Below are 13,883 nucleotides of genomic sequence, written 5' to 3' on the forward strand. Positions count from 1 at the left end.
CAAGCTGGCACTGTTATCCAAGATATCCGAAGGGGGTGGGGGGAAGGTTTGGTCAGTCAGTGAATGGTTCGGGGATGTTCCCAGTGTGGAAGGACAATGCAGAACTGAAGGTTTGGGGCTGGCTTACAATATGGATTTAACAGTTGTGTCTTCTTAAGATACTTAATGCTGTTGAATCAAATTGTTCCAACAACTAATATGCATACTAGGAAAAAGCACTGATGTTTATACTGTTTCATATTGTACATACGTGACAATTAAAATCTTTGGTGCAATAAAATTTGCAGATAGCAACTTTCCAAAAAACACTGTCCGTTTTGATTTATTTGATTCCCCTCCTCTGGGTCTTTTTCTAAATCCCTTCCCCCTCGCGGCTTGATGTCCACCTCGCCCAGTGTTGCGGGGTCTTTTTAACACAAATTGATGCTCCGAAAATGCAGGTTGCGTGTGTGGATGTAAACTGACAGAGAGACGCCAACTGCAGAAAAACTTGCAGAGAAATATCGCAACTTTATTTGGTGTTCAAAAGTGACCATTCCAACTTGGTGAGTGAACTCCGAGGCGAGAGCGGGGTGGACGCAACTTTTAACTGGAGGATTCGAGAGAACAAACCACACGTGAGATTAATTAAATCCAAAATCAAGTTGCAACAACCAAACCGATGGCAAAATACTGCAGGTGCTGGAAATCCATATACTGACAAAGATGAAATGTCTGTCCGTCTGCTAATAACTCAATAACTGATTGACCTGGAGACATGATTTATTCCTCACCGGAAAGGTCTTGCATGGGGGAGTGTCATGGGGATCTCCTATCGTTGATGAGCTATATTAAAAAAGCCCAAATATGAGGTACACCTGATGCATGGTTTTCTGCAACAAAGTTTTGACAGAGGAAATCACTTCTAGAGTTACATTCGAAGAGGGACAGAGGGAAAAAAATTCAATTTTACATTTTAAAAATGAGCTGAATCCCATATTCTCTCGAGGGTAAGAGTGAGGAGGTGAGAGAGGGCTTTTGGGGGGGTGGGAGGGAGAGGGGGCAAGAGGGGAAAGGTTATAAGAGCGAGTGAATGTGTCAGGAGGAGAGAGAGGGTTCAAGTGAAGCCTGAGGTCTGTTCAGCAAGAGTCCTCCCACTGAGTCTACCCACTGAGTCCTCCCACAGGAGTCCTCCCAGCTGAGTATAGATAGGGACGAAATGTCTGTGTGTCTTGTCTGTATGGCAATCTACATTCCATATTGGATCCTTTGGTTGCAAGCGAAGCTACAACGGGTGTGAATTCAAAATAAATCTATGGAGGAGAAAGTAAATTAACGTTAACTGACAAAAGGTCATGGACCAGAAACGTTAACTCACTTTCCTCTCTCCGTAGACGCTGCCTGACCTGCTGAGTGTTCCTAGCGACTTGTTTTTGTTTTATACTCAAAGCCCGATGTGGTCAGTGAAAGCCTCGAGTCAACAGCGGTTTTCTCGTGCCGTCAGCTCTGCGTTTCTGTGAAGAGAATACTGTGTACAGGTTCTGATTCCATCATTGGGGAAGGAATCCTAGTGGCCCACATTGCAAGTTTCCCCAGGCCATGAAGAATCTCCTGCATCTCTCGGCCTCTAGGATTTGTAATTGAACTGAAAATGAATTGCAGGTCATGTCAGGCGAGCGACACCCTCATCGTGTGCTACAACACCCTCCATCATCATCCCTTTTCGATTCTAAATGCAACTGCGCTCAATTTGTTAACCGACCCACGTCGATATATTCCCGATTCAATGACTGTCCCCCAAACTGGAGTGAAATAGCACCTGACCACCGCTTCTCAATGCGAATGTCAGGCAACTTTTGCCCCCCCCTCCCCAGTCTCTCTCTAACCCGTTCTAACCCCGTCACCAGTTCACCGATCGCTGTCCCTGGGCACAAGCTGTTTGAAATGCGGAGCGGTGATGACTTGCCACCTGAGACCAGTGACGGTAAAAAGTTCCCTCACAAACAACACAGGTCAAAAAATACTTCAAGTTCGGAATTCTCTTGCGGTTTTACAATACTTTGAATATTCAGATACCAGAACTGCAATGGCTGACAAGTGTCTGATACGTACAGAAACCCATCACCGTGTTTAAAGAGTATCCACCAACACCCGGAAATTACCCTGGGTCTGGAATAGAACACAGAAAGCCCCCTCTCCCCTGGTAGGAAGAGGGGTATTATCATGGCGATCTTTCGTCAACCTCTTCCGGAGAGACATCCCGGGAATAAAGTTCCGAAAACAGAGCCGGCAGCCAATACTGGGGCTCCTCAGAGGATTGTCTGTCGATCCAGGCCAGACCTTCCTTCAACAGGTGTTCCTGGAAGAGTGAAATGGCTGGAGTGTAAAGGCTGTTAGTCCCACAACTGTCCCGTTAGTTAGAGCTCTCGCCTCGCAAGTGAGAGGACCCGTGTTCAATTCCCGGGCAGGGCGAAATGTAGGCAAGTTTCGTTACTCTAAACGCCTGTTTATCCAGCAGTAAATAGCCCACAAATATACAATCAATTCACCGTACAGTATATTCTGTGCAACGCTTTTGAGACATCGCGACGACGTGATAAGGCGCCATTTATCACATCTTTGATTATTATTATATTAGTCATAATACAACAGAGCGCGGCACGGGGACAGGAGACAGAACCCAAATCCCTGCAACGGTTCAGAACATACCAGCACGTGGTTAGCTCGCTCAGTCTCCCACTTCAGGCTCGCTTTGATTTCACTGACCGTCACATATCCATTTTTCTGCAAAGAAACACAGACAATGTGTGTCGTGGGGGGAAATCTCTTATTATGCAGCAACTAAAAGCTTTATTAGCGTAACAACAACAACATGCACTTACATAGCGCTCTCCACACAGGGTAACGTCTCAGAGCACTTAACGGGGGGAGGGGGTGGTAAGCACGGTCGAAGAGGAAGGTTTTCAGGCGGTACTCGAAAAGGGGGAGAGAGGGGGCAAGGCGGAGGGATTGAGGGAGAGTGTGCCAGAGTTTCGGGGCATACTGGCTGAAAGCGCGACTTCCAATTATTATTCTATGTTATTTATTAATGATTATCACAGCGCAGTGGTTACAGCGCTCGCCTCGCAAGCGAGAGGGCCCGGGTTCGATTCCCGCACGGGGGAAACCTGGGGCGCCCATTCATCCCGTGGATTTTGCACGGTTTCGAGGAAGAGAAGAAGTCGAACAGGAGCACGGCAGGACAGCAGCCCGTCGCATCACTAACTCACTGATGGCGGCGGGCAGTAACGCATGGCAACCCACGCCAGCAGCGCAGCATCACAGAATCATAGGATCACACACAACGCAGAAGGAGGCCATTCGGCCCATCGTGTCAGCCGCCCAAATCAATCCCACTCCCCCGCCCTCTCCCCCGTAGCCCTCCCCACGATTGATTTGGTCACTCGATTTGTGGGGACGCTGCTGTGCGCAATCGGCTGCCGCGTTTCGCTCGCAAAAATATTCAAGTCAATTCACTTTACGGTGTGTTCTGTGAAGCTCTTTGAGACGTCTTGCAACGCGCTAAAAGGTGCTATCATTATTATTATGCGTCAAATGCAAGCGTTCTTATTATATTCCGCGAAGCGCTTTGAGACATCTCGGAAGACACGATCAGGCGCCGCATCAAATTCAAGGATAATTATGATCCCCAGAGCAGCGAGAGCTCATCCCGTATCCTTCCTCTCACCTCCGCTATCTGCAGGACCACAGTGTGATCCATGTTCAGCTCAGCAGGGACCGACTGCACCAGGTACGTGCCTCCAACCGGAATCATGCTGAACCCGTTGCCCAAGGCTTTCAGCTTCTTGATCGCTCGGATCAGGTCATCCCTGCACAAAAGTCAAGAGGAAACGGGGAGGTGAGAAGACAATAGTAATAATAATAATCCCTGCATTTGATGCAGCGCCTTATCACGTCTTCGAGACGCCGCAAAGCGCTTCCACAGGATAGACTGTAAAGTCAATTGAACGTGTACTTTTGGTCAAAAGGCGGCAGCCAATTCATTGCGCACGGCAGAGAGTGTCCCGCAAACAGCCGTGGATTGAGCGAACACGTTAGAAAATTATTATTTTTAAAACGTATTTGTTGAAGGCTTCATTAGGAGCCAATCGACGGACAACCCGGTTCCTGCTGACTGCTGGCAAACAGAGGCTCGGGGAGCGGACACGGCCAAAGAAATAAAGAGTTGGGAGTCGGAGAGAGACGGAAAAGGTTAAGGGAGGGAGTTCCAGAGGTTGCGGTTAGTTGTTAAACCCCCACCCCCACCCAGCGCATGCCAGTGCACCCCGCATGCACACACACACACACGCACACACGCACACATGCACACAAACGCAGCACTTCAAACCGGACAAGGCTGACAAATAAATCCGTTCGATTAGAGCTTTGGTCCACTCACTGGCTCACGTCCTGCGCCAGCTTCCCTCGTCCTTTCAGCACCCGCTGGTGCAGCTCCTCCAGTGTAATCAGCCCTGGTGGGTGGGTGAAGAAGAGGGTCTGAGACGTGTGTCCAGTAACTGAACCCATTTGTGCAGCACATCTTCGCATCTACATTTGCTAACAGGAACTTTTCCTTCCTCCTATGCAGCTCACCTGCCTGGTCTCTGCTGCTCCTGAGCACAGAGACTCACACTGGGGCCAGTTCGACATTTGCTAAAGACTGCTACAGGAGATAGAGATAAACCGAGACAGACACTCACACACACACACGCCAGACAGACACACACAAAGACATACACAGACACACACATAGAGACACAGACACACACACACAAAGACATACACAGACATACAGATAGAGACACAAACACACACACAGACATACACACACACACACAGATACACACACACACATACAAAGACATACACAGACATACACACACACAGACACACAGAGCTCAGTCTAGTCTAGTGCAGAGCTGGGGGTAGCGCTGCAATGTAAGGAGGTGCCGTCCCTCAAATGAAACATTAAACCAAGCTGCATGTCTCAGGATCCTAACCTCTGATAAGGTTAAGGTCCCGAGAAGCTCTTCAAGTCGTCTTGACGATGGGATAAGGAGCTCTATCAAATGCAGTTACGAAAATACTTGGAAAATAAGAGATTTGGGTTTGAGAAAAGTAGTAAATACCAAACGAGAAGTTTCGAATTTTTCCGTGACACAATACGCAGATTTCCTGGGGGCGAACGGGGTGTCTGGGATACACGGAAACCCATCACTGTGCTTAAGAGTATCCGAACCAAGCTGAGAATTCCCTGCATCCCACCTACGTATTAGGCGCAGGTTCGCAAGAGCCAAGGCTTGGGGACCCCAGAGTGTGCGTTGGGGTAACTGACGGGGGAGTCTAACCGGCTAAAACGACATAGCTTGCCATTGATAGCACTGTCTGGCAAGCTTTCCTGCTGCTCGTTCAGCTTACAGGGTTTACAGGATCCAGGGATACAGCACAGGCGAACTCCGAATCCAGCCCAATAACACCGATAGAAAGTGGAAACAAACCAACGTGCCTCACCTCCATTTCTGTGCTTCAAAGCCAGACAGACCTCAATGATTTGCACTCCCAGCTCGTAGTAAAAATCTCCAACTCCTAGCATTTCAGACCAAAATCCTTTGCCGGCTGAAAGCATCAAAAAGAAACTGTAAACACCACCAGTTTGTACCAAGACACGTTTACCAATGAGACGTCCGTTCGCTTGAGAATGAGTTGCACGTCTCAAAGACACAATGTTCAAAAGTAAATTAATAAAGTCACTCAAACCCACGACTGTTTGTGGGGACGTTGCTGTGTGCTATCGGCTGCCACACTTCGCCCACAAAAAATATATATAGTCAACTCGCTTTCGGCCTTCCCGGGAATCGAACCCAGGTCCTCTCGTGAGGTGAGTGCCTCTAACCGCTGAGCTACAGGACTCCGGTGAAGGAAGGAATAAGCCGGGTTACATGCTAAAGGATCCACTCCGATCGTCGCACACATATCCTGGAACTGAACCCGAAACTGCGAGCTTTTGCGAATCTCCTGCTTGTGTTTCCTGGCAAACTCCTCCAGGTGGGTCTTGAACATCTCCAGCTGCTTTGACATCTGGACAGAGTTAAGAGAGAACCGGACAAGGTCAATCCTGGTGTCCTGGCCAACACCACCAGATAATAATAATACTAACAGCAATAATAAACCCTGCATTTGATACGTCTTCAAGACGTCTCAATACACTGTACAGAATTGACTGAATGATTTGTGGACGAAAACGCAACAGCCAATTCGCCGCAAGAGTGTCCCACAAACCGGTTTTAGCTGTTTAGATCTCCCAGCAGTTTCCCCGATGCGCACTTTGGGGGTGTCCAAGCCTTGGCTCTCGTCAACCAGCGTCTAAAACACCCCGGAGTCTGGGTTCCGACCCCAGCCCTCGCCCTGGGAAGAGGGCCCTTTCCATTCTGGACGCAGGGAAGTTTCTAAGTGGAGTTTCCGGTCCGCACGTACGTGGAACTCTCAGTCAGATGACGGTTACTCTTAAGCGTCGGCGAGGTTCAGTGTGTCGGACACCCAGCGACCAAAACCAATGCTCACCTGAATCAGCTGATCCTCAGCCAACTCCGTTCCTCTCTCTTTGTACCTTGCCTGGAGACAACAACAGCAACAACAACTTGCATTAATGCCGTGCCCTTCACGTGGGGTAGCGTCACGGAGCGCTTAACAAGAGAGGGAGCTTGAACCCAAGCTGGAGGGAGGGAGGAGGTGACCGTAAGGGGAAGGGGGACAAGGCGGAGGGACTGAGGGAGAGTGTTCCAGAGTTTCGGGGCGCAATGGCTGAATTGAGAGCGAGGTACGGTCGGGGGTGGGCAATGTGACGGAGGGGGAAGGGGAGGGGTCTTGGTTAGGGGCCGGATGTGGGGATCGAACCTGACGCCCAGGTTACGTACAGGTTCGGTAAGTCTCGGGGATACGCCGGTCGATCACTGTATTGGAGGTCAGTGGAAATGATTTGTTATTAACAATATTTATTATTATTATAGTAAAGACCATCACATTATTAGTGTCAATTGGCAATGGTTTGAGCTGCGTAACCCCTTAAACCGAGAGGTTAATTAAACCCGTCCTCAAAAAAATAATAAAAACGATAATAATTTGGTCACTCAAATCCGCGCCTGTTTGTGGGGACGATGGCAAAACACACAGTCACTACACTTGACAGTAAAACGTGCTGGAGAGCGGTGGGGGTGCAAACAATAACCCTTATGTTATTAATCCCTCGGGTTCCTGTCTGGTCTATTTGGTTGATGGCCCCAAGTGCAATAGTCTGGGGGGGGAGAGAGAGGGGGGAGGGGGGAGAGAGAGGGGGGGAGAGTGGGGGAGTGGGGGGGGGGGGGGGAGAATAGGGGGAGTGGGGAGGGAGAGGTGGGGGGAGGGAGAGAGAGAGGGGGGAGGGGGGGAGGGGGGAGTGGGGGAGAGAGAGGGGGGAGTGGGGGGGAGTGAGGGGGGAGGGGGGAGAGAGAGGGGGAGTGGGGGGGGAGAGTGGGGGGAGTGGGGGGGAGAGTGGGGGGGAGAGTGAGTGGGGGAGTGGGGGGAGAGGGAGAGAGAGAAAGGAGGAGACAGAAAGGGAGTGAGAGAGGGGGGAGGAGGGTGGGGGGGAGAGTTGGGGGGAGGGGTGGGGGGGAGAGAGAGAAGGGGGAGGGGTGGGGGGGAGAGAGAGAAGGGGGGAGGGGTGGGGGGGAGAGAGAGAGGGGGGGAGAGTTGGGGGGAGAGAGAGGGATAGAAAGGGGGAGAGAGAATGTACTCACTTCAGTGAGTTTCTTTTTGGCGATGGCTCCCGCTCCCACCCCTCGGCGGTGCATCTCTCAGGACAGAGAGGGAGAGGGAGAGGGTACGGGGTGTGGGTGGGGGGTACAGGGCTGTGGGGGGGGTACAGGGCTGTGGCTGTGGGTGGGGGGTACAGGGCTGTGGGTGCGGGGAGGGCTGTGGGTGGGGGTGGGGGGAGGGCTGTGGGGGGGTACAGGGTGTGGGTGCGGGGAGGGCTGTGGGTGGGGGGTACAGGGCTGTGGCTGTGGGGGGTGTGGGGGAGGGCTCTGTCCTGTGGCTGAGGATCGCCCTCTGGTTCCTGGTTCAGCGCTGTGACATCATCCGCTCATCATCACAGCGCTACACTGAGCCCTTTAAACCCCAACACCAACACAGCCACAGCCCCTCCCACACCCACACCCTCACACACCCCCTCACACAGCCCCTCACACACACCCTCACACAGCCCCTCACACACCCACACCCTCACACACCCCCTCACACAGACCCTCACACACCCACACCCTCACACACCCCCTCACACACCGCCTCCCACACCCTCACAGCCCCTCCCACACCCTCACACAGCCCCTCACACACCCTCACACACACCCACACACACCCCCTCACACAGCCCCTCACACACCCACACCCTCACACACCCTCACACACACCCACACACACCCCCTCACACACCCTCACACAGCCCCTCACACACACCCTCACACACCGCCTCACACACCCCTCACACACACCCTCACACACCGCCTCACACACCCCTCACACACACCCTCACACAGCCCTCACACACACCCTCACACACCGCCTCACACACCCCTCACACACACCCTCACACAGCCCCTCACACACACCCTCACACACCGCCTCACACACCCCTCACACACACCCTCACACAGCCCCTCCCACACCCACACCCTCACACCCCCCCACACAGCCCTCACACCCCTCACACACACCCTCACACCCCCTCCCACACCCCACCCCACCCTCACACACCCCCTCACACAGCCCCTCACACACACCCTCACACAGCCCCTCACACAGCCCCTCCCACACCCCACACACACACCCTCACACACCCCCTCACACAGCCCCTCACACACCCTCACACACACCCTCACACAGCCCCTCCCACACCCACACACACACCCTCACACACCCCCTCACACAGCCCCTCCCACACCCACACACACACCCTCACACACCCCCTCACACAGCCCCTCACACACCCTCACACACACCCTCACACAGCCCCTCCCACACCCCACACACACCCCACACACCCCCTCACACAGCCCCTCCCACACCCACACCCACCCCACACCCCCCTCACACAGCCCCCCACACACCCTCACACCCACCCTCACACAGCCCCTCCCACACCCCACACACACCCTCACACACCCCTCACACAGCCCCTCCCACACCCCACACACACACCCTCACACACCCCCTCACACACCCTCACACACCCTCACACACACCCTCACACGCCCCTCCCACACCCCACACACACACCCTCACACCCCCTCACACAGCCCCTCCCACACCCCACACACACACCCTCACACAGCCCCTCCCACACCCCCACACACACCCTCACACACACCCTCACACAGCCCCTCACACACCCACACACACACCCCCTCACACCCCCCTCACACAGCCCCCCCACACACACACACACACACCCTCCCCCCCCCCCCCTCCCCCCCCCCCCCCCCTCACACAGCCCCCCCCCCCCCCACCCGGACACAGCGAGCGCCTCCCCCCACGGTGTGTGTGTGTGTCACAGGGGCCGGTGTGTGGCTGTGATGCGGTGCCACAATGCCGACCCCTGAGCATTGTATCTGATGTGAGAATATATTTCTGTGCTTCCACCATCGCTCGGTCGCCTTCCTACGTCTTCCCTACCAACCCGCCCGGCCGCCCGCCCGCTCCCTCCGCTCCTCCGCTCCCTCCGCCCAGCGGGCTCCGAGCTGCTCCGTGTCTCCCGCCCGACCCGCCCTACCCTCGGTGGCCGGGCTTTCAGCCTCTCCGCCCCCGCGCTCTGGAACTCCATCCCACGGTCCCTTGGCCTCGCTTCCTCCCTCGCCTCCTTCAAGGCCGATCTCAAGACCTTTCTCTTCGACCTCTCTGCCTTCCCTCACCCCTACACCGCCCCTCCGCCCCACCCGGCTCGGGCCCCGACAGCTGACTGTTCAGGGCTTTGGGACATCCTCCCGACGTGAAAGGCGCTACAACAGTAATAATCATCATCATCGTCATCATCCTCGCATTTTGATACAGCACACGTATCTGGAAGACGTGATCAAGCCCTATATGGCGTCCGTTTGGTCAACATTGAGTGACCCACAGACAGTCGTGGATTGAGGGACCAAATTTATTATTAATCAGAAATGAAGTGAATGTCGTTCTTTTTGTTGCTGGCGTGAACAGCATCCCACAAACTATTCTGGCACAACCTGTGTGAGTCAGCACCCGGCGGGAGGCAAAGCCGGGCACACATGTGTTTGCGTGTGCGAGCGTGTGATTGTCTACATGTGTGCACGTGGGTGTTTGCGTTGGTCTGTGTGCGTGTGTGTGCACGTGTGTTTCAGCGCCTTGGGACGTCCTCCTGACATCGAAGGCGTCGTGTAAAAGCAAAGAAAACCAAAAAGGGAGCTCCTGTTCAGAAGATTTAATTTTTATTGTGGGTGGGGGGTGGGGGGTGGGGGGAGTGTCACGTTTACAAAGATCTCCTTGAGATATTTACAGCAATGCTACAAACCAAACTGAATATTAAGCAGTAAATTAATCAATGCATCAAAGGCACATGTAGATCTGGGGATGTCATTGTGTGTTTGGTGGTGAGGATGTTACTTGGACTCTTGAATCCTGTGGGAAACAAAAGGTATACGTTAGAGACCGTGAGGGATAATAATATAATAATAATAATCATTTTTGCCTTTGATATAGCGCCCTATCACGTCCGGGAGACCTCCAAAAGCATTTCACAGAATATACTGTAAAGTGAATTGACTGTTTTGTGGGTGAAACATACAGTCCACTTGGCATTTTGAGGGTGGGAGGGGAGATAGATCTCAATGTAACATAGACCATGGATTTCCCCCCCACACCCGACCCCCCCACCCCCGGGTTGATTATATGAACATATGGCTCAGGGTCTTGCCATTATTTTGTGATCCTCACAGCAATCTGAAGTCTGTCCAGAAGTTCCTGGAGGACTAGATGCTTCAGGAGTGAGTAAGCAGGCTCCGCAAACTGAGCTTGGCTAAAAATGTGGGGGGGAAAGGAAATTAAGAGTCTTGGTCAGAACCCGGAGTCACAGGTTCGCTGAACTCAGCAAGTTTCCTTACTCCTGGTTGTTAGTCAATTGGGGGATCGCTTTTCCGGGGGTAATAATCCCTTCAAGAATTAATAATAATAAAATGGTCACTCAATCCACGACTGTTTATGGGACACTGCTGTGTGCAATTGGCTGCCGCGTTTCGCCCACAACATATACAGTCAATACACAGTGTATTCTGTGAAGCGTTTTGAGACTTCTCGAAGATGTCATAAGGCGCTGTATCAAATGCAAGGATTATTAGTTATTATTTTTATCTGATCTCAGACACTGGCGGTCTTTGGAGTTACAGTTGGCCTCAATGCCTGTTGGTTAAGGAAAGGAACATGAGTCAAGTAGGTTGACACCTTCTGACCACTACTCACTATGTGTCAATGTGCCTCAGTTGGTAGTATTGTTGCCTCTGAGCCAGAAAGTTGTGGGTTCAAGCCCTGATGCCGGGATTTTCAATTCACGTCATCGAGGCTGACAGTGAGGGATTTGCACCGAGATGGGGTTTGGGATCGGGAGAGGTGGGGGGCAGGAAGTGTGGGGTAGGAGGGGGTGAGGCAAAGGGACTGTGGGATGGAATTCCACTACTAACTCACTACTAAAGCTCACAGATGAACCTAGGTTCTAAGATCAAAGTCCCAATGTAGGCTTGGTCAGGTTCCACAGGCACTGATAGCCCTCCAGACCTCATGATGACCTGTAACCAAGTGACTATTCTTCATGTGGACGTCTTTCTCAAATGCATCCACTGTAGAACGGCACCCACAAATCTAGTCCCTTATGAGCGGGGCCTCTGCACCAATCATCACCAAGTCCTGCAAGATTGATTCAAAGCTTAATCATAATAGTAATAATCCTTGCATTTGATACAGCACCGTATCACGTCTTCAAGACGTCTCGAAGATCTGCACCGAAAATACTGCAAAGTGAATTGACTGTATATTTTTGGGGTGAAACGCGACAGCCAATTGCGCACAACAGCGTCCCACAGACAGTCGTGGATTGAGTGACCAAACTATTATATCTTTTTTAAGGGATTATTACCCCCGGAAAAGCAATCCGCCAATCAACTAACAACCGGTTCCTATCACTACTAGGTAAGCAGAGGCATGTGGAGTAAGGAAACTTTCCCAACATTTCACCCTGCCCGGGAATTGATCCAGGTCCTCTCGCTTGCAAGTACTTTGACCGCTAAGCTGCTGCAGGACTCCATCTAAAGGGGGCGAGGAGTTCATAAAGCCAGTTCTAGCAACCTAACCATCATCTTAATTAAAATATGCCATTTTAGCATAAGACAAGTAGCATATCTAAGACTATGGGTTAAGAGATGCCACTTTAACCTTGTACAGATAAGCCCCACATTGAGCTTAATAGTTTTTAGGTTGACACTCCACTCACCTCCGGTTTCCTTGGTGCTTTAAGAGACAAGTGAGGAAGGTTCTGTAAGGCTGGGCCCCTGCGTGGAGGAGGTGAGCCAAGCTGGGAGCCTGAGCTGGCATGTCCATGTGAAGTTCTCTCCTCACTGTGCCACTGGGTTCCCTGAAGCGTAAGTAAATACTCGTCAACAACAGAGCTCAGTGCAGTGAGGTTTGTTAGCTTGTTAACCACAGGCTAATCTCCGGAAGTTAATAATAATCATAATGATAATAACTCTTGCATTTGAGCGCCTTATCATGCGGTTGAGACGCCTCAAAGCTCTTCACAGGACACACTGTAAAGTGAATTGACTGTGTATTTTGTGGGTGAAACGCGACAGCCAATTGATTCATTTGAGTTATCCCAAAGCACACTCTCGGATCACCAAGCCTTGATCATTGCCAACCTGCACCTAACATACTCCAGAATTAGGTAAGTGGAGTCCATCTCTTCGGGGAGAGATTGTGGATTCCATTCTAGTCATGGGAATTTCCTTGTGTAGGAGGCACGTGTTGAACTCTCAGTCCTGTTTGGTTACCGTGAAGCACGGTGATGGGTTTCTGCATATGTCCAGTCACCTGCTGGTCCCCAAAATATGATAGATTCATGATACCCCAAAAATATTCCACATCTCCCCGATAGCTCAAAGGGTAAAGATTTTTTTTGAGTGTGGAACTTAGCCATAATAATAATAATAATAATCCTTGCATTTCATAGAGCTCCTTATCACATCTTTGAGATATCTTAAAACCTTCATAGAATATACTGTGAAGTGAATTGGCTGTATATTTTGTGAGCGAAATGCAGCAGCACAGCAACGTCCCACAAACAGTCGTGGACCATTATTTTTGGTGGGATGTTGCTGTGCGCAATGTGCTGCTAAGTTTCCCTTCAAATACACCATCACAATCCATTTCACAGTAAATCCTGTGAAGCGCCTACGGATGTGATAAGGAGTGGTATTATTATTAATGCATTGGCCATAGCTGTGGAAAGCTGATGGTATTAGTGGATCTGCTCCCCAGCACGAGTCAGCACTTTCCTGAGGCTCCCCCCCCCCCCACCCATCCCAACCCCAAACAAATGCGGAGACAACCCTCGGATCTGCTCACCAGCTTCTATAAGTGGGCCACTTGGCTCCAATCAGCAAGTCCACAAAGCTCTTAGTCCTCATTGTGTCCATGTACTTGCTGTGGTCGCTCGCTAAAGTAGCCTCTGAGTAACGTTTATCAATTGGCTTCACATCACCAGAGACGCTGCAATGTAACAGAGAAACAGAAATGGTTAGTCACAATCTCAGGCGAAACCTTAGGCAAGT

The 13,883-nt window shown here is 51.5% G+C and overlaps 1 protein-coding gene across 1 annotated transcript; it reads right to left on the reverse strand.

Annotated features, from left to right (window-relative positions):
- Positions 1-1,595: 1,595 nt before the first annotated feature.
- Positions 1,596-7,873, reverse strand: snf8 (SNF8 subunit of ESCRT-II). The gene is made up of 8 exons (XM_042343225.1): positions 7,791-7,873; positions 6,580-6,630; positions 5,958-6,096; positions 5,530-5,634; positions 4,418-4,490; positions 3,707-3,848; positions 2,689-2,763; positions 1,596-2,338 (listed from the first exon to the last, which is right to left on the reverse strand). Exons 1-8 carry the CDS (start codon positions 7,842-7,844, stop codon positions 2,201-2,203), a joined length of 777 nt encoding a protein of 258 aa, XP_042199159.1. The 5' UTR covers positions 7,845-7,873; the 3' UTR covers positions 1,596-2,200.
- Between the last annotated feature and the right edge of the window lie 6,010 nt (positions 7,874-13,883).

This window comes from Callorhinchus milii, unplaced genomic scaffold (genome assembly GCF_018977255.1).
Source record: "Callorhinchus milii isolate IMCB2004 unplaced genomic scaffold, IMCB_Cmil_1.0 Scaffold23, whole genome shotgun sequence".
NCBI classification, from domain to species: Eukaryota; Metazoa; Chordata; class Chondrichthyes; order Chimaeriformes; family Callorhinchidae; genus Callorhinchus; species Callorhinchus milii.

Coding starts and splice junctions, on each gene's coding strand:
- snf8 (XM_042343225.1), bottom strand. CDS start 7,844: ATGCACCGCCGAGGGGTGGGAGCGGGAGCCATCGCCAAAAAGAAACTC. Junction 4,491..5,529: donor TTTGAAGCACAGAAATGGAG/GTGAGGCACGTT, acceptor CCCACCCACCAG/GGCTGATTACACTGGAGGAG. Junction 3,849..4,417: donor CTGGCGCAGGACGTGAGCCA/GTGAGTGGACCA, acceptor ACTTTTGTGCAG/GGATGACCTGATCCGAGCGA.